The sequence below is a fragment of the Leptinotarsa decemlineata genome, unplaced genomic scaffold, assembly GCF_025532065.1.
Source record: "Leptinotarsa decemlineata unplaced genomic scaffold, Ldec_3_MD MMD2_tig00000008_RagTag_RagTag, whole genome shotgun sequence".
NCBI classification, from domain to species: Eukaryota; Metazoa; Arthropoda; class Insecta; order Coleoptera; family Chrysomelidae; genus Leptinotarsa; species Leptinotarsa decemlineata.
Genome location: NW_027412537.1, coordinates 7,190,841 through 7,211,219, shown reverse-complemented (window position 1 = coordinate 7,211,219; position 20,379 = coordinate 7,190,841). Strand labels below are relative to the sequence as shown.

Below are 20,379 nucleotides of genomic sequence, written 5' to 3'. Positions count from 1 at the left end.
TAACTAAAACGTATCATATCAACAACCCTATTTGAATAAAACCAGAGCCTGAAAACATTGCCTTTGTAAAAAATGCTAGTCAGTTGTTTTTACCTCAACCGTGGTATTGGACAGGGTAATGAATGCAGCGTTTGAGTTCAACCAGTTATAATAAAAACTCATGTAAGCATGAGTTTTTAAAAGATATACAGTTTTCACTATGTCACGTGGCTATATTCATCAACTGAAGGGTTACCTGAACGTATGGAAACGTGAAAGTTTGGGTCAAATTTTGTTGTGTTGAACATGTTAGTTTTGATTTTGAAGTGAAGAACTAGAAGGAAATTATAGTTATGATTCCTGACTCTTCCCCATTCGACTCATTAATTTTAAATGAGTACTTCGTGATTTGAAACTGTTTTCACGGTTTTCACTTTCGAGAGTAATACCTTCAACTTATTGAAAAGGGATGTTTAGGCACTATTAGTTATTGGGAAAAACGCGAATCAATAATTATTTTTGGGAAAAACCTGTTGTGTGGCTTTCCTTTGTATATTATTTGTTTCAATTACATTAAGAATGTTTCGTATATAAACTGAATCGTGCTAGGAATCGCACGTTGAAAGGTAAGACCTCATCAATCCTTGGCTCGCACAAATTTCTATTTTCGAGGGTCGTTGTTTATGTTTTATTTTTCAAATAATGGAGAAGTTTAAAGACAAAAAAACGTCAGTACTTTTCTCTGTTTATTTCAGTAATAGTTGATTGACTTTGTTTACTAAAAATTTCAGTCATCTGCAAATATATCAATGCCAATTGTCGAGTAAAGGTCATAACATTGACACAATTAATAACAATGGTACAAAAGTTAATTTGCATAGAAAGTGCTTCTGTGATGGCTTGTTTTACATTTTTCATTCAACAATTGTATATATTTCTGGAGTTCCAGTTCATTAGTGATAGTTTTGCATTCAACAATATTGAATGATCCACTCAGATCATGAATTATACATTTTAATTTTTATACTGAATATATGTTAGATAAGTACTAGGTTGGAAGATTGTATTGTTACTCGGAATTGTAATGTGTCATTTTTAAAACAAAAGTGGTTGAATATTTAGAAATAATATCGCTTCTTGGCTTTTTCTTCACTAATGTTGTTTTGTAGACTTTTATTCGTTCTAAACTGAGCAATATCCGTATGTTTTTTCACCTCAATTTAATTTTCTATTCCCACACTATTTGGCTGTTTAGCATATTTGTATCATAAATTCAACTAACAGTCTACTTGGCAATGTATTCCTACAATATTCTGTCCTTGCATCTTATAAAAGGATTTATGGTTAATGGTAGTATGAGTCTCATTTTCAGTGACTTCAAAAAACATACCCATTCCTTAAACCTTGTAAAACGATGATTAAGAAAGTAATATGAGGTATGATAAAATTAATATTCTTCAAATTAATAATGCAATCGTTTGTTCTCTGAAAATCCAAGATGACCATATTTGTGAAAATCCCACAAGGCATTATTTAAATATAAATACTCTTCAAAATAACTATACTTCCTGAATAAAGTATATGAAACATGAATTAATTTCAAATCCACAAGCTTGAATAAAAATGTAAATAAAAAATAAGATGAAATAAAATACTGAATTCTATATAGGTATATTTTTTTTTCAAATTGAAATAGAATTATAAAAATAAAGTAAAATTTTATAAAATTGCTATTTCACAATATTCGAAACTTTTTAATTAATAAGACAGATCGTGCCACAAAACATTTTCATTGGCGACTCATAACTATCTCTACCTCATGATAACATGTATAAAAGGATTTCCATCAACTTGAGAAGAAGAAATATTCCTACAAGTAAATCTTTTCATCGTTCAAGACCAGTCTGGTTACATCCATACTTATGTAACAAAGTTAATATTTCAGAAAATATAACAATCAGAATATAACATCAAATCAAATATAAAACTTTAAAAAAATATCTCAAATTCATTTTTATATGAAAGTATACAAAAATATAGATATAAATCCAACATCTCACAAAAGTTTTTCCACAATGGCCTCTCGTGTAATTTGCACATCAAGAGTAAGAGAGTCAACAGACAGCTTTCATCATTTTTAGTAAATGGAGATCAACATGAAAAATGAAAATTAAAACTTCCTATGTTTTAATACCACTTGTATTTGTAACTAACGTTACTGCAGTTTCATCCTATAAGGACATTTTCAAACGAATACAATACTTGTAACATTAGTTACAAATACAACTGGTATTAAAACATAGCAAGTTTTATTTTCTGATTGATTCGGCCGTTACTTGATGAAGATCCATAGTAATTTTAGTTCTCATTTTTAATGTTTTTTTTCTACAAATTATAGCTACAATTTTCACAGAAAACAAAAAATGTATCTAAATGTGTTTTGTGTTTAAATAATAAATATAGATGAAGGACATTGATTGTACTTCTTTGTAGATACTAATTAAACATTAATTACATTGCAAAATTACTCAAAAGTTTGAACTTGAAGTATGAATAATATTGTTGTTTTTGAAATTATGGAAATGGTTAAATTAATTGTCTTAACTATAATTATACGAAATTTATATTCTTGACTTTCCTGATCCTCTCCCGCTTTTAATATCAAACAATTTACGAACAAAATAAACCTGAACAGCTGTTGTGGCAATTATAATAATAATCTGAATAAGTGACCAACGTACAACATATGAGTTATTATCTTGCAACAAATTATAGTCCCAAGCTTCTCTTCCTCTCGAATGGTGCTGGTACTGAAGCATTTCGTTGATATTCCTTTCAACTCCCACAATTGAAGTGGTGAAATTCTCCATATTCATGTTTACCTCTTCAATTTCCTTGGTAAATGTGTCCCACATATCATATCGAACGACGGTAATGTAAATATTCACCAATTTTGCTGCATATCTAGAAAACTGGTTATCTATACAAGCCGAATAGTACCCGCCCATAGAGTTTTGATCCTGATATTCACTATTGGGCTTCCACTGGTAAGGATGGACTATTTGACCAGAAGGATGTCTTACTGCAAACCCTGCCATTCCATCACCACCCCTAACAACTTGAAAGCTCACATAGAAGGTTGCCCCTGGGTTAACATATTGAAAATAGCAGTCTTCTTTACCAGGATCTATATGTACTTTATAGTCCATTGCAACAGCTGGCAGATTTTCATACCATGGTACTGTTATAGGAGCTTGTTGCAGTGATGAGGTTTTCAAAAAGCACAATATTAGCAATATTTTACTGGTCAGCAATAATGTGACACGTTTCACCCCGGTCATTTTTTTAAACTTGAAGAAAAGTCGTGCTACTGAATATGCAGACTTTCACTTCTTCAAGAAAAGGGGGTCTTGATTGTAAAGCGTTTCTGTATGCAATACACTTACGGTATAAATTAATGAACAAAACTTTCCCATACTCAAAGTAAACTCTGATTTTTTTAAAAATATATTATCACAAGTTAGAAATGGGGATTTCAATAAAATCAACTATAACTTCTCATTATTAGTCATTATTTATTTAATTTATTCTCTCGTTCATTCCTCCGCCACTGGTGGTTACTGTCCAGTGTTGCAAAAACTATTTACAATAGGAATTGTCCACTTCGCTTTGACCTTGATGGAGTAAAAAGTTACTAATGGATAACAAAATAATAATAATCCACTCTATTCATCGCACGTGATGAAGGATATCTTATTTAGTAGTAGTAGTAGTATTCATTCATCTTTCAGATCGTAATGATATTAGACATATACACATTAATGGAACAAAACCTTGTGACGAAAGGACGAAGTGTCAGCTAAAACTGTTTTTCAACTCAACCCTGAAAATTCAGAAAATGGGCTGTTTCTGCGAACATTTTAAATGGACATACATTTATTGGTAAATCTCATTGGAATCTAATTGACCATATTCACATAAAAATGATTTTACATGTTACAGGATTTTCATATCGGTGTGGGCAATCATGAAACGCCTAAAACTAACTTAAACATGAACAACCAGTTTTATGTGAATATTGTAAATTGTTGAAAACAAGTTTTACCATAGGAACTTTGGAAATAACATATGAATAACTGATAAAATTCAATTGTCAGTTTAATAAACTGAAGCCGGTCGTAACAAATACAAATCTTAGTGGAAATTAGAAGAAATTTATTTCATCTGGAAATAGATGAAAAGCGTTTTCTTCACTACGCTTGTCCTGTCAACAAAATTTGGCCACTGAACCACCCAAGTACCTTGCCTCAAAAAAAGTTCGAGAGGAGGGCATTAACAACAGATCACAGAGGAAAATAAATGATTCTATTCCTCTTCATCATTCCTCATTTTTCAAAACATCCTTTTCTCACTCAGTACCTTATCTGTCGAATAATATGTCCTCAGAATATTGTAATTTATTTGCCCCTACTCTGGAGAAAAATATCATATAGAGGCCATCCTAAATGGGCAGTTGAATTCGATACATACTAGCAAATTTTAATACTATCAGTTTGTTTGTATCATATGTTTTTCACCTGTATTTAGGCTTCATTGAATGTAGTTGGTCCTTTCGTAAATTTATATGTAATTTTGTATATTATGACACAATAAATATAATAATTATTATAAAAGTTTATATTAGTACTAATGAGTGAACTTTCTGATCATTAGATTTTCGGATGGAGTTCCAGCCTTTTTTGAAAATTGCTATCTAAATATCATTCACTAAACTATGCTTTTGATTTCACAAACATGCACTTTCCAATCTGTAAGTGCTACTACTAGAGCGATTTCCATATATATGTGATTTCAATCATTTAATAATTAAATGAATCTCAAAGAAAATTTTGGACGGACCTTCAACTCTGTCGATCTAAAATAACATTATAAAAATGTCTCGTTAACCTTGGCTCGCACGCTTCAACAACTAAGGGTTATCAGGGCAATGGAAAAAGTATCCTTGATTCAACCCATTTTTAAGAAGAAGACGAAAACTGTTGACAGCTAACCTGTAAGTTTTTATTTTGAAATTCAGTAACGGTTCTGGCCAATTTGAATACAAAGTCCATTTTTTTAATGAACAAAAATTAGGTATGGATAGCGGTAGGAAGAGAAATGATCGAGTTCGAACTCCCTCGCATAATGCATCTTTATTTGTCTCCAAAAGTAGTACATCTAAAAGGTTTCCTGGTGCTAAAGGGATTCACTTGAATGATACAGTATGCACTACTGCTGAGCTTCCCAAAATGAAAACTGCAATATCTGCTACACATACATTGTCGCAAACTTTAGAGACCGAGTGTGATATTGCCTACAATGATTATCTTCAGGCTTTGATGAAACAGGAAATCGTTGAAAGGGAAATAGACAAGCAAACGAAAATCCTGAATGGTCAGATGGTACTTCAGTATGAAAATATAGAAAAAAGAAATTTAGTTTACCAAGAAATCAAAAATGAGATTGAATCATTTGAAAAAAAGGAAAATATAATTGTGATGATGAATACTATACAAAAAAATTTGGAAACGATAAAGACATTATATACTGCTTACCAAATGGACAGTCTAATTGAGAAGTTTTCCAAACTACTGACTTCAGAATGTGATAAAGTCATTCTAAAGAATATTAAACCAATAAAAACCCAAGAGGAATATGATCAGTTATTTAAGTTTTTAGAAAATTTTCAATCAACGCTGATGAAAATTATTAAATCTGGTCGGGACTTCGATGGAATTAATAGTTTAGCAAAAGACATTAAAATTTCAATGGACCACATGGAGCAGATAAAAGAATCTACAATTGTATCATCCAATGTGCAAAATGATGCTGTTAGTGCTCTTGTCAGCAGCTTGTCTGACATTTTTTCAAAGCAATATATTGATCAGTAATAGTATTGGCATTACAACAGTTATTGAAAGTGAAGTTTTAAAGTCAGGAATTTCAAAACCAGAATAGTATTTATTTTATCAAAACTTTGTAGAATATATCGTTAATAATGAGATATATCTTTTTGTAATACAATTTTCTTCAAAACTAATCCTGTTTTAAACATCAAACCCATATGTCTCACTTTCTGGCATCATAAACTCATTGATTGATAGCACTTTATTTCCAACAGGCATTCACCAATTACAGGAAATGTATAAAGGTTTTGATGAAAATATATGCAAAACAGTATAATTAGTTAAAAAAAAAGATTGCTACAACTAAAAGAAAAATAAGTAGAAATAGAAATATATCACAAAAAGCGACAAGAAAAAGTGATCACAGTTAAAAGGTTCTAGTGAGAATTCATTTAAAAATAAAACTTTGAGAACTGTGATTAATATCGCACATATCACATATTGAATTATAGTTGTTACAAAGTATTGACACTGGTGCTTTCAAACTGTTATTTGTTCTGACAAGATCACAGTAAAATGTCTGGAATTAAGGCGTGGGGTGCGGAAGTTGATCATTATTAGAAGAGGGGCACACGAGATCTTATTGTTCAGCAGTTTGTGAAGAAAGGCAATTGTGACAAAAAGTCGTCGTGTATTCAGAGATATTACATTAAATTGATTCAGAAGGATAGAATAGTCGGTTCCCCTCGAAGGTTATATTCCTGTGACCTTGAAGGACAGATATTTAAAAAAAAATGTTTTGAACAGCATCAATATGATGTATGTGGCAATTGTAAATTGGATACTATATCAACACGCCATATTCTAGTTTAGACCTCACATAGGCATTAAACTGTGTTATAATCGTATTAATATTCTTGAATTCTCTGGTATTCCTTATATTTTCTTTCTTTCTCTATTCTGCAATGTAATCCGGATGAAGCATTCAAAATGTAGGACAGTAAAACACTGATGTCATTGCCTTTATTTCAAGCTGAGGGCAGACCAATGCAACCAGCAGTGAGGAAAACATTCACTAAAGTTTTATAACAACCATATCGATTTGCACAAATTATGTCTAAACTGCTACATTTTCTATTGATCAGGCAGATTTCTTTACATTTTGTCACAGATTGTGATTTTGTTTCCTTGCTAGTGGTTTAATTTTTGATTTGTTTTTGACATGGTAATGTTGTTTGCGCTATGGAATAACATAATTTATATTGTATGCCATATAGTATTTTGTGACGTTTTGCTTGCTTTTGATCTTCAAAATGTTTGTTGATCTGTTTTTGTAAATTTCTCTAAGCAAAAGGTTCTTTATAATATTACTCTTCATGCGTTTCCAAAAGAGAAAAGTTTTTGGCACAAAGCAATGAAAGAGTGGATCCGACTAAAAAACATTGTTCTGAATTCTTACCATCATGTAGTATCACCCCAGAAAAAATCGCGAAAATCCTTATCCCATAAATTACAGTTTAGCCAATGAACTATTAGGTATTTTCATTTATTCTAAAACTTCATGTTTTCTTGGTCTCACACTGCTCACTTATATTGATTTAAAAAATGAATTTCATTCATTTCATGAATATATAGTCAGATTGAATACTTTTGGGAGTTGAAGAATTGAAATAAACGTAGCAGTAATTGATTACAGACTCTTCACAGTTCGAAGAAACCATATAATAAGTTCAGTACGATCAAGGGACCTATCCCTGACCTATGCAGCCATATGGTTTATCGTTTATCAATGGCTGGAAACTAATATAAGAATGTTAAAATTCGAGTGCCATAAAATTCACTGGAGTGAAAGTTCTTTTATGCTCGTATGCACCGTATTTAAATTTAATCGCGATTAGTTAATCTAAATTACGTCTTTTAGATTAAATACTAATGCACCGCGGATGGTTTAGGTAATCCGGATTAACATTTTGGCAACATTGCATATTATAGCAAAGCTAGTGTCAAAAGGAAGTAAAGTGAAATTATAACCTCGTTTTTTGTATTGTTCAACAACATAGTTATTAAAAATATTGTCGTAATGAAAAGAGAAATGAAAATTTTTATGTTTTTTATCACTTTTATTTGTAACTAACGTTACTGCAGTTTCGTCCTATATGGACATTCTCAAACTAATACAATAAAAGAGTTTATTGTATAAGTTTGAGAATGTCCATATAGGACAAAACTGCAGTAACGTTAGTTACAAATAAAAGTGGTAAAAAACATAGAAATTTTCATTTCTCTTTTCATTATGATCTCCTACCACGTAGTAACGGCTACATCCATCAATTTATTAAAAATACTGTCATTTGTATTGTAAATATGGAAAGAGGAAATGAAAGGAATCGTATTCCTAATTTTTCTACTGGCGAAAAGGTATGCTTAATGAATATTTGTAAAAAGTACTTGAAGACAAACAAACAAACAGAACATCAATTGATGATAAAAATAAGATATGGACAAAAATTGAAAATGAATTTAATAGCCAGGCTTCCATCATATGCTACAGAAGTAGTGAACAACTTAAACGGTTGTATGCGAATAAAAAAAAAGAATTACGTAAGAAGTTTGCTGATCTTAAGAAAAGTACATATATAACAGGAGGTGGACCACCACCACCTGATCCGAAGTTGGATGCAGCAGACACTATTTTAATCAGCATGCTTAATGAACATACTGTATCAGGATTTTATTCAGAATTTGAATCTAACAATTCAGGAATATTGGAACCTTCAGAAAAAAAGCGAAAAACAGAGTGTGATACCCAAATTTACGAGTTTGATCCTGCTACTGGTTCTTTAATTGAAGAAACTGATTCTGAGAATAATGTGAGTTTCTAGATTTTTTTATCATAGTACTTGCTTATGTCCTTTATTCGAGCCTTTATCACTACTAAACAGGATCTTATCTTTATTTGCATTTTTAGGGTCTAGAAGAATTGAATAAAGAAGAGGAAAACAGGGCAGCAAAGACATATAGAAAATGCCCGCCTGGTATATTACAAAAACCAGTGAACCAAAAATTGATGGTATCTCCCTCTTGCCAGTCAAAAGAAACTGAAAAAGTTCAGACATCCTTATCAACCTCAGTATCGACTAAGAATAGCAGCACCCCAAAGGCAAAACCATTCAATCGAAGGCGACCAATAGGAGGTATAAGAGCTCTGACATCTTCAGATATAGCTGAAAAGTACAATATCTTACTAGATAAGGGGCTAGCATTAGTTGAAAAGCAATTAGAACAAATTGTAGAATCACAGAATTATGCAAAGGAAGAGCAGCAGTATAAATTAAGGATGTTAAAATTGCAAGAAGAAAATTTAAGATTAGATACAAAAAAAAGCAATTAAAACTGGAACTTTTGCAGTTTGAAATTAGTTACAAAAAATCATTGCTTACACATGATGATAAATAAGATTTTTTTTCAAAAATTATTACAATTTAAAATTTATGTTTTTTGTTAGGATTGTTTTTTTGTGGTGTGAAAAAATTATAGGTTCAAGATTAACCACTGCATTTACACCTTACACCACAACTAAATGATTAAGTTTGAGCCTGAAATTATGGGACACCTGTATGCTTGTGTAAAGATATGTATGTAGGTACACTCATTTTTTTTTTGGTTTAGTTTAAGTTTTTTTTTCTGCAGGTTACACATTTTTTTCTTCTGAATGTACTTACACTGTCTTATAAACATATTTTTCATACTCAATTATAAAATAATATTTAAAAAATGTCTTTATTTTATAACAACGGTACAGGTTTGCAAAATGGTTATTTATTAGGTGCTGCCTCACATTAGCTCTATTTTCTTCATGGTCGTTACGTAAATCCTCAATATTTCCCAGTTCTATGAGGTAGTTGAGCTCATCTTCATTAATATTTTCTGGTGGTGGGGGAACTGGTTCATTATTTTCAATTGCAATATTTTGCAAAACTGCAGTTGCTATTATTATATTGCTTGCAAATTCAGGTTTGTACCTCAAGCGCCTTTTCTAAACTCCGATGGCACGTTCTACAGAATTTCTGGTGCGTATATGGGCCTCATTATAAAGGTGTTCTGCCTCATTGTCTGGATGTAAAAGCGGTGTTAATAGATAGTCTTTATTGGCATAGCCACTATCACCTAAAAAAATCAAATAATGTAATCAAACTAAAAGAATACAGGGTGTATTTTTACAAAAATGTAATAAAACAGATGTGTTATTATAAAATTTCTAACAAATTGTTAAACCAAACAACCTTTAAATTTATATTAAAAAACTTAATAGATGTGGCCTACATTCTTGCTAACATAATTAAAACAAATGATAACTACTAATGACTATATACTTTAGTACTTACCTAATAAGATAGAGTTTTGAAATTCATTATTTTCAAATTGAGCTCTTATCCTACTATTATTAAATATAGTAAGATCATGACTCGATCCCGGCCACCTTGCAACAATGTCTCGTATTTTTAATTTGGCATCACAGATTACCTGGGTGTTAATAGAAAAGAAGGCTTTTCTGTTGCGAAATGCTTCAGCCTGCTCACCTCCTATAAACATACACTGTTATCCAGTTATAACACATTTTCAATCTGTTACCTGGAGACTGCATTCTAATATGTGTTCCATCCACACAGCCAATGACCCGAGGAAACCGAGCTATGTTATAAAAGTCTGTCGCTACACGAAGTCTTTCATTGTCATTGGGTATTGTTACAAATAAGGGTCTTGACCTGTCAATGGCATTAGTAACTCGATGGACAATCCTTGAAATTGTGGATTGATGGGCTCCAATAAAGTCTCCTATGGCCAGCTGGTGTCCTCCGCATGCATATATTCTTAAGGTTGTCAAGAGTTGATTCATTGGTGTTAAACTGTTGTTTCTATGAGTATAATTTTATTTAATATTTTAGGTAGGTACTGATAAATACTACAGTATGTAGGTAGATATCTACTTACTTATCATTGTCATACTCAATTTCTTCTTCTACATGATGAAGAACATTAAGGATAGTAGGTTTTTGCAATCTAAATCTGAAAAAAGAAAGGTTGTCCATGGTATCAAAGTATTCACTTCTTTCCCACTGTCTTCTTGGAAAACCAAAATTAATTATGTCCAATATATCATGGTCATCATCCACAAACAACTGATCTTCGATTTCCATTATTGCTTTATAAATAATTGAGTTTTTTGTAAGAGAAAGAACGCAAAATAATATAAACACTTTTATTTTTAGGTTAGAAAAATCGTTTCTACAGACTAATCCAAGTTTAATCCATGAAAAACGGAGGATTAGATTTTCGAAAGCTTAAGCCCGACTTTTAGTACGGTGCATGGTAAATTAAAGCATTTATCTAGATTAAACCTTTAATCCCGATTAAGTGTACACGGTGCATACGGGCATTAGTCAAACATAGTTCGCTGAAAAAAAAAGCATCAGCTATTGTGCTGCTACATATATCTATGTAAGTACTATGATAGATCATGCAAGTAATCAAAAGTCTCAAAAACCTCTCAAATGGTTTTTTCAGACAGATGTCGCAGAGGCCATCTGTATTTACGATTGATAATATAATAAGGTACATTCAGTGATATATTTCGTTTGTAGACGTTGGCACAGAACATGACAAGAATGTAAGTGTTCTGTGATCGTAGGCACGTAGTGCTGTCAACTGTCAATAATTTCAAATTTCAACGGTTGTTGGGTTTGAAATCAATCCAAATCATATATAAACTATAAAATATAAAATAAACACAATAGACGTTGGTGTAGCTGTATAAAAGTTGCCAGAAATGAGGTGGATTTTAAAGTAATAAAAAAAAACTTTCATAATAAAATCAAATAAATTAAAGTGGTTATTATTTAGTGAACAAACATTAACAATGGGGTTAGTCAATAGCAAAATAGAAAAACAAATCTGTGAAAGTGAACCGCAAGAAGAAATCCAGCCTTCGACGCCTCTCACGACTCCCACGAAAGTAAATACCGACGAGCTAGATCCTCGTTCTCCAAGTGCATATATTTCGAGAACTCCCTTGGAGGTAACTATTAGTGAAATTAGGGATAGGACTAATCTACCACTAGTTCGGGTAAAGATTAAGTATACCAATCATGTAATTATGTAGAATTTGAATATGTGATTGAATATAGAAGTGAAAATTGTTCACTATCTTCACTGTAATCATTGATTTTGATTTTTAATATTAATTTAAAGGTGATAAGAAAAAATCGGTGAATATTGTTTAGGTATGAAAGGCATCATAATCCAATCACCTTCATTTCCTGAATTACGAATTCTAACATTACCTTATTATGTTGAGTGATCCACGTGTAGAGCAGTATTTTGAATTATACATGTAAAATCACTAATTATGTTTCATAGATTGATCTTAATTTAAAGTGTTTCAAGCAAAGTTTAGTCAAAGTAGGAAATAGACCAGATTCAACAGGCTATACAATCGAAAACAAGTACTTTTCCCAATCACCAGAACTGCAATACACTTTTCGATGTGCTTTTCATCAATCGAGTTGGCGTCTTCAAGAGATAAAGAAAACTGTTTTCTTCATTACCTGAAGATGCCTACTTGGTTGGTAAACGCGTGTCAAGAAGGATACTTCAGTTCTGGTAATTGGGATAAGTACTTGTTATGGATTTATTCTACGTCAGCGGTTCCAGTTTTACCTTTTATCATGCTATACAGAAACAGATCAGAAAACTCATTCTTTCAATTATTTTGGGAAGTTATTCCGACCTCTTATGAAGTTAATGTCTTATGAGCATTTTATCAAAACTACTTAAATTTTAAAAATACAAAGAGTAAAAATGTGCTGAAAATGAAAACCCAATTTCATGGTTGAATGCTATAAAATTGAATTCAGGTGAAAGTCTTCATCAGTTAGCCAGTTTTGTAAATATAAGTGTTGAGGAACATAAAATTTTGTCATCGTAAAAAAGATGACTCAATGGCAAAGTATGAATAAAATACACAAGGTAGTAGTTGAAATATTCCGCCAGGCTGTGAAATTCCTTTGAATGAAGTTCTGAATTTTTGTTCTCTATATTTTTTTAGCAAGCTCAATGTCTTATCAATCAGATGGTTATTTAATTCTTTATCTAAATTCATCTTGAAAGTTGTTGCCAGTTTGTTTTTGTAATAAATTTAGAATCTGCTCATTTGCATCAAACCAAATTTTTATTTTCTCAATATCAGAATCAAGACACTTGACAAAGGCAACGAAATCGTCATAATTATTATTTCCGAGAACCAAAATGAAACTTTTTTTTAGTTTGGAATTTAAATTTTATACTTTTCTCAATGATTTAAAAAAAAATCTATGAAAGTACAAATATATCTATGCCATTCTAGTTGGTATTAAGTGTTTTATTTTTGTAAATACCTGTGATTATGCTTTCATTTGCTTGTAATGACTTTCTTTCAAGTGGATACCATTATTTGTTGCAGCTATTATCAGCAGTTTCTGAGAAGCTTGAAAATCTTGCAGAATCAGATTCAAATATTTTTAACAACCAAACTCCCAAAGAAAAAATAATATTAGGAATTGACCCTAGATCCCCTGCAGTAGATTTTACAAGGACTCCTATAATTATTTCTACTGAAGAAAGCGACTTTCCGAAAAAACTACACAACAAAAACTTGGACAAAGTTCGTCAATCCATCTACAGCACGCCTAAATCTGGTTTGGAAAAAACAACAAGCTCTGAATGTACAAAAAAAAATATCTCACCAAAACTTATTGATAGTAGTCCCATAAAACCGAGGCAGGAGAATTATAAAAGAAAGTCACTAATAGGATTGCTCGAGACTAATATTGATTATACTGAAACAAATTTGGATGACATTATAAAGAATAAAACTGTAATCAGTGTGATGGACCCCCGGTCACCCAGCATAGATTTCCATAGAACACCTATTCAAATATTAGAAAAAGTTGAGGATGGATTGAACGAGGTAGGAACCAAAGGAGATTTTGAAGAAGAAACTAAGGGATCTATTGTGGATGATAAGAATAGCCAAAATGAGTGCAGTGTTAGTTCAGTGAGCGACAGAAACATTTATGAGAAAGTGAATGAAGAAGAAACATGTGAATTGCTAGATGATAATTTGCACGAAAATAATCCAAGCATTCCCGAAAACATAGACACAGAGATTGAAAGCAGATCTGCTCCAGTTACACCTCCCGAAATAGTTAGGCCTATAAGTCCCATTTTGCCAGAAAAACAAACAAAATCTGCTCCGGCAACCCCACCGATGGTGAACATTACCGCAAATGTTAAAGAATTAGATAAAAAACTCACCAATCTCATATATGAAGATGAAGACATAGTGGTTTGTCCTAGAATAGTTAAATTGAAGGATACTGTTGTACGGTCACCTCTGAGGAACTGCAATGGAAATGAACCAATGAAACCAAAGCTCAAAGTTAGTGATAAACCAAGAAAGTTAGATTATGCCGTCAGTAAAATCCCTGTTTTCAGAGATAAGATAAGACGGGGAGATATACAGTGTGAAAATACACCTCCAAGAAATAGGGATGTAAAAAAGGTGAAGGCAAGAAAAAGCCACTGGGATAATGGCGATAATACCTTGTACTTATAGTTTCTCTTCAGTAGATCAGTCTTACCGTCAAGATCTTTTTAGAAGCGGTATTGTTCTGAAGGTTTCGGTTATTTCCATGGTAACTTATGCAAATTAGAGATTTCTTGCCAATTATGATCTCTATTGAATTGGAAATTCTCAAATTATTAGTTGAGTATTTCACATTACCATTTTTTTAGGTATAGAAAATTTGTTTCACTACAATAATATAAATAGTTTTGTACCTGTCCTGTTTGTTTAGCTAATAGTTTTGCATTTGACTCCCATTCAAATTCCTTGAATATCAAAGTTAATTTTATAATTTGGATTACTTTTGAGAAACCTTTCATTATCAACCTTTAGCTAATTGATAATGTAGACTTTATCTGAATTGATTGATATTTTAGTTTGATAATATCTAAAATAAAGGAAATTTTTCTATTCACATTGATTAAATTTTGTAGCATATAATTCATATTGTTGTTTCATTTTATGTCTCCTGTATATGTTTCACTGCTATTTAATTTTCATAAAATTAAAAGTTTTTAAAATCATTTTAATTTCTCACAGTTATAGTACTCACTCCTCGTATCTTTGAATCCATCTATAGAAATTTAATTTTTTCCAGGGTTAAGAAAATATTCATTTAAACAATGAAGATAATTCTGATTCATAATTATATTATTACTCTTTATTAGCAAATAATACTCTTGATAGTACAGTCAGTCACTTATAATACAAAACAAACAAAAAATATAAAAATAGAGACAATTCAATGACATGAATGGGGTCATTGTCATCACCTTTTGTTACTCTGGATTATCCATGTTGATTTGGACTATGATATCTATTTTTTTCAAGCATGCTGAATTTAAACTAAGCTGATTTCATTTTGATATTTTCTTTAGCATCATTCCACCTCTATGACGTTCTGATCTGATGAAATATTTTGGTTTAAAATTATCAACATTATTGATTTAATTTGTCCTTTAGCCTTTATTATTGATAAGTTATTTCTGAAGGATAGGGGATAGGGTAGGTTAATCCTAAGCTCACACGTGTTGCTGTTATAAAGAAGAAGAAAGTTGCTAGAATTATAAATATTCTAACATCTTTAATGAATAAATTTGATTAACCACTTACATTTCCTTTGTTTACATGTGAAACTTACATACTAGACACATTCATACCTCTCAATTGCCTGTTAATTTGATTACATTATCACCAGTCTTGCAACATTGACTGGGAGGAACTTTCCAATCATACAGGTAATGCTTTCTTTTCATCGTTTGTTCCAAACACATCAGTCCACTATTCACTAAGTTTTTGAAAAGCTTCACCATTTCAGAAGGTGATATACTGTGGGTAACAAGATTGCTATTTTTGCAGCCTCTTGACGTCCATTCGGTGTCAAATCTAACGTCATGTACACGAAGGACATTATTCACTGGTGCCAACCAGAATCCAACACTTACGTCCTCGTTGTTGAAAGACCTATAACACACCAAAAAAAAAATTTATTTCACTTATTGAAAATAAAATCATTCACTAAAAGAGAAAATCAAAAGAGGTGTCTACACAATATAACTATAATAAATAAAAACAAAATAACATAATTAGATCCAACACCAGCACTGCTTCCTAACAGCAGAATTGCAACACTCTTCCCAACGCACCAGCCAATTAGGCGTCTTTAGGGGAATAAGTGGACTAATTCCTGATTCTAACCCCCACCTAGTTATTTTCACTTTCAAATACACATTAATGATTTGTTAGGTACAAAGTGGCGGGACTATCTCTTGTGAAAGTTTCCGATAATTTTTACCAGATTGATCCGTATAGAGTTGAACAATGGGATATTTGGAGTAGGACCTATGTCACTGCTGATAGTTCTCATGCCACACTTTATTATTTACAAACTTCCGACAACAATTTTAGACAGTGTTCATTTATTCCATGGACCTTCTCCAAGGCATGTTAAGCAATATTAAACTTTTCTGATCTCCGAAATCAAATATGTGCTGCATATTCTTTGAAACAAGTTTTAATTCAATATTGTTTAGATTGACCTATATACTTTTTGGTCACAGTCCTCAGAAGTTATTTCATATATCTGTGACTTTTAATTTTCCAATATCTTGTCTTAGGATTACCTAACATTTGATGAAGTGAGGAAGCAGTTTTGAAAGATACTTTCACTTTTACCTTTTTAAAAATGCTATATAATACGTTATTGTATCTCAATTCACAAGAAAGAACAATTAACTGTGAATCAGTGCCTTTTTGAAAAGTGTAATTTCACGAAGATTCTCCTTAAGTTTCCCTGATAAAGTAGTGTCTTTTTTCACTTGAGGGGATATAAGAAAATTAGTCCCGCCATTTATTGTTTGGACAATGAAGCAAATTATCAGAAATACATCTGAAATGACAGGTATTCTTCCTACAGCATCAAATTCCAGACCATAGTTACTTTTAATCATAAATACATCTAAAAATGGTAACTCCTCATTTTCAAGTTCATATGTAAACGTAATATTGTTATTAAGAGTTGAAAAAACGTCCTCTATCTCAGGTGCCTTTGGTCAAAAATTGTAAATGTATAAAATTGTGTTTAAAATAAAAATTTACCTTGTTAGATATAAATAGATGGGGTGAGTTAGGAATTAGACTACTTAATCTCCTGAAGATGCCAACTTGGTTGGTGAAACTTGTGTAGAGAAGATTATTGCATTTCTAGTGTTTTAGAGTAGTGTTTGTTTTTGATTCATTCTATGAAAACTGGATTTAAAAGTTCACCAAAAAAAATCTACCTTACTGCAGGTGTTATAATTGGTTTCTTGCTAAAAAATACTTATTTTGTCAAAACAATCAAATAAATACGGAAATCTTGAAATACACTGAAAAAAATTTATATAAAACATTATTTGTGAGATATTTCATTTTTTCATTTCTTCACCTTAAATATTACAGAGGGACAAGTGTTCTAGATTACTGTATTCAAATGTTCAGTATGAATCACACGTTAAAAGGTAAGACCTCGTTAGTCCTTAGCTCGTACAAGTTTCTATTTTTGACACTTGTCATTCGTAGGAGGGGAGTGACAACTGGTTGACAGAAAAACATTTCAACAGATTTTTTTAACAGAACAAGCCTGAGGGACCTATTGTATAGCAACTCGTGTTGTGGTTTTGTAAAGTATTCTATGAAAATCTCACAGTGAAGTGTTATTTGAATACTTTATGATTTTCATCAAGTATCGGCCAATTCCATCACATATCACAAATACAACTTTTATCCCAGATATCATCTCGCCAATTTACATGACAAGATACTTCTCAAGTTAGTACCTCAATTCTGACAACTGTATATTTTCAATGATTATAATTAGATTGATAGATATACCATATTTGTTTCAACATTCGGAGTGCAATTTAATTATTGAATAGAACTGGGCAATACTTGATGAAAATCCATTTTAAAGAAACTAATCAATACAGTTTATTGTATGAATTTCACTATAACAGGGTTTGTATAGCAAAACACGTGCCGCGTTTTTTTTGTAATTTATTCATTTAAGATACTTTATATTATGAGAAACATGAAAACTGGAACCTTTTTTTTGTATGAAAAATCAAGTAAATGGTATGGTGTTACATTTAATATACATATTCCAAAGAGCAAGCATATGTAAACATATGAAAATAACTATTTGAAATGTTACTGAAAATAATTGTTACCGCAAGTAATGAGCATTCTTTGCAATGTAAGAAATCAAATTCTTAGACAGCAAATATCCACCACCAACAGCATATGGAATATATCGGTCAGAGGCAATCCAATCACTTTGTTTCCACTTTCCCTTGGTTTTAATTCTTGCATTGCCAGAAAAATAACCCCAGTACAAACTCAATTCATTTTTGGCTATTTTCCCATCAGTCTGCACATTGAGGGACAAAATATGATTCTTTTCTTCAATTTTTTCTAATGTCCTCTCTGAATTTTCACTAATATACATTTTTTCAATATTCATTAGCTCAGGTATGAGATTTTTCAAATTAACGAAGCTATCATCATCACATTTCAGCACATACTTGAATCCCAAGCCATAATCGTATTGATCATCCAAATACTGGAAACTTCGTTTCACTTTTTCAGTTAAATTCTTATAGGAATCGTGAAGAGGTAGCATCAAAATATCCTTAAATTCCATTTGTTCGATGATAAACTGTTGGTTTTGAGTGGCAGTGAGCCCCAAACTACCTATTACAAAGTAATGTTTAAAAACAAATTTTTCATACCTATTGCTTCTTTGGTTTGTATTAGGAATTGATTTCAACCATGTATTTCTGATTGTGTTTCTTTTTTCGAGATTGTCAGGAGCCGATAAAATCAAAATGATGAGTTCGGGATTTCTAAATTTTTCATTCTGCATTACGTTGTATTCTCTGTCCGAGTCTTGCAGCATACACGTTTTGTCAATAGGCATCACACTCAAAGTAAACATGGAACCAAGAATGAAAGAAATCACAATAAACAAAAAAATCTCCAGACATTTTCGGGCTGATTTTCTCATTACAATCCTCAAATCCAGTTCTTGCAAAGAGACTCTCGAGAATGCGGAATGAAGTTCAGAAATTAACTATATTTCAACCATTTTCAACCTCAGGTGATAGGGAAAGTCTCGTAGTGGAAATTAATTCATATATTTTCATCATCTGAAAAATCTCCTAAGGGTCTGATGGTTTGTTGAAAACAATTTGTTATAAATCGTAGTTTTGTTCATAATTTATGACTTTTAACTAACTGTGGTGTATTAATCATAACATTGCTTGTTATTCAGGAAATATTGTTTACTGTTCAATTCCGAATCTTATGTTCGAATATTCTGTGAGGCAGTCACCACCACCAGTGTTATTCCTGCTCGAAAAAAAAAATTTAAACAGATTATGAGAAAAAAACTAAAATTTGATAGATAATTGTAAGTTTTGAATGAGTCTCACATAATCTACAATATTTCGCGCCGAGAGGTTCGCAATACTAAACAGTAGCACAGTATTTCTGTATACAAAATACTGTGACAGTAGATAGATCTGATAGATCTGTTCGGAGTTCGGGTTCTCAATTTGTACTAATCCCACAAACTACTTACTCTAGAGTAAGTGGTTTGTGACTGTTCCGAATCACAAAATAGTCTGTGACATAGTTAACAATGCTGTTACATAATATGCTGTGTCCGAATCATATAAAACCAATGAGTCTGTTGTGGACTGAAAAAGTTTACGCGACTAGTTCAATGTTCAATATTCAGTTGGGTGACTGTTTTCTGACTGTTATGTTGGGGCCACAATAACGAGAAATGCCATTAATTATTGCTATAATGGACGTCACCCGTAGGTGTAGCCACGACTTAACGCGATAATTTGACAACGGCAGTTTGCCGTTTGGCGTTAGACGATAGCTCAAGTGGCGGTACATCAGAGATTAACACGAGAATTAATTCGATAAAGCGGCCACACTACGTCAGTGTCACTGTCAACGTCTATCTTCCAAGTAAAATTAACGCCGTTTTTATCGCCAATCATGGGCATTCACATTGACTGTATTAAGTGTAGCCACCCACTTTAGCGCGTTAAAAATTATCGCGATAATGGGCATTGACGTTAGCCGCTAGTGTGGCCCCAGTTTTAGGAACAGTCTCGGCAGAACCATAACAGCCTTATGTCGTATTAAAAATGACAGAAGACGTGTGAAAATGCTCTTTATTCGTCGGCTTTGATACGCAATGAAACGTCAATGGTCAGTTCTGGTCCTCCTCCACCGGTCCTTGCATCAAGAAATGACCTGTACTTTTGGTAGGGTTTGTTTTGAAGAAATAATCGAATC

The 20,379-nt window shown here is 32.0% G+C and overlaps 4 protein-coding genes across 6 annotated transcripts; 2 read left to right on the top strand and 2 right to left on the bottom strand.

The window, feature by feature from the left end:
- Window positions 1–1,634: 1,634 nt before the first annotated feature.
- loj (p24 family member logjam) lies at window positions 1,635–3,594 on the bottom strand. The gene has a single exon (XM_023164771.2). The coding sequence runs from the start codon at window positions 3,318–3,320 to the stop codon at window positions 2,601–2,603; it is 720 nt and encodes a 239-aa protein (XP_023020539.1). The 5' UTR covers window positions 3,321–3,594; the 3' UTR covers window positions 1,635–2,600.
- Window positions 3,595–8,094: 4,500 nt separating this feature from the next.
- Window positions 8,095–11,310, top strand: LOC141480683 (uncharacterized). Of its 2 annotated transcripts, XM_074170946.1 has the most exons (4): window positions 8,096–8,282; window positions 8,392–8,734; window positions 8,833–9,058; window positions 11,135–11,310. In XM_074170946.1, the coding sequence occupies exons 1-4, from the start codon at window positions 8,242–8,244 to the stop codon at window positions 11,137–11,139; spliced, it is 615 nt and encodes a 204-aa protein (XP_074027047.1). In that variant the 5' UTR covers window positions 8,096–8,241; the 3' UTR covers window positions 11,140–11,310. The 2 variants fall into 2 exon arrangements, with proteins under 2 accessions (XP_074027046.1, XP_074027047.1); XM_074170945.1 differs by lacking the exon at window positions 11,135–11,310 and having other exon boundaries at window positions 8,095–8,282; window positions 8,833–9,649.
- A 258-nt stretch (window positions 11,311–11,568) lies between these two features.
- On the top strand, window positions 11,569–14,971 carry LOC111509088 (uncharacterized). 2 transcript variants are annotated; one of them, XM_023164772.2, is made up of 2 exons: window positions 11,569–11,988; window positions 13,363–14,971. In XM_023164772.2, the coding sequence occupies exons 1-2, from the start codon at window positions 11,782–11,784 to the stop codon at window positions 14,515–14,517; spliced, it is 1,362 nt and encodes a 453-aa protein (XP_023020540.2). In that variant the 5' UTR covers window positions 11,569–11,781; the 3' UTR covers window positions 14,518–14,971. The 2 variants fall into 2 exon arrangements, with proteins under 2 accessions (XP_023020540.2, XP_023020541.2); XM_023164773.2 differs by having other exon boundaries at window positions 11,571–11,940.
- A 614-nt stretch (window positions 14,972–15,585) lies between these two features.
- On the bottom strand, window positions 15,586–19,578 carry beta3GalTII (beta-1,3-galactosyltransferase 6). Its single transcript, XM_023164768.2, has 2 exons — window positions 18,234–19,578; window positions 15,586–15,990 (listed from the first exon to the last, which is right to left on the bottom strand). The coding sequence occupies exons 1-2, from the start codon at window positions 19,067–19,069 to the stop codon at window positions 15,690–15,692; spliced, it is 1,137 nt and encodes a 378-aa protein (XP_023020536.1). The 5' UTR covers window positions 19,070–19,578; the 3' UTR covers window positions 15,586–15,689.
- Between the last annotated feature and the right edge of the window lie 801 nt (window positions 19,579–20,379).

Coding starts and splice junctions, on each gene's coding strand:
- loj (XM_023164771.2), bottom strand. CDS start 3,320: ATGACCGGGGTGAAACGTGTCACATTATTGCTGACCAGTAAAATATTG.
- LOC141480683 (XM_074170945.1), top strand. CDS start 8,242: ATGAAAGGAATCGTATTCCTAATTTTTCTACTGGCGAAAAG. Junction 8,283..8,391: donor ATTTTTCTACTGGCGAAAAG/GTATGCTTAATG, acceptor TGAATTTAATAG/CCAGGCTTCCATCATATGCT. Junction 8,735..8,832: donor AAACTGATTCTGAGAATAAT/GTGAGTTTCTAG, acceptor TTGCATTTTTAG/GGTCTAGAAGAATTGAATAA.
- LOC111509088 (XM_023164772.2), top strand. CDS start 11,782: ATGGGGTTAGTCAATAGCAAAATAGAAAAACAAATCTGTGAAAGTGAA. Junction 11,989..13,362: donor CTAATCTACCACTAGTTCGG/GTAAAGATTAAG, acceptor TATTTGTTGCAG/CTATTATCAGCAGTTTCTGA.
- beta3GalTII (XM_023164768.2), bottom strand. CDS start 19,069: ATGAGAAAATCAGCCCGAAAATGTCTGGAGATTTTTTTGTTTATTGTG. Junction 15,991..18,233: donor AAGAATGCTCATTACTTGCG/GTAACAATTATT, acceptor GGTGTGTTATAG/GTCTTTCAACAACGAGGACG.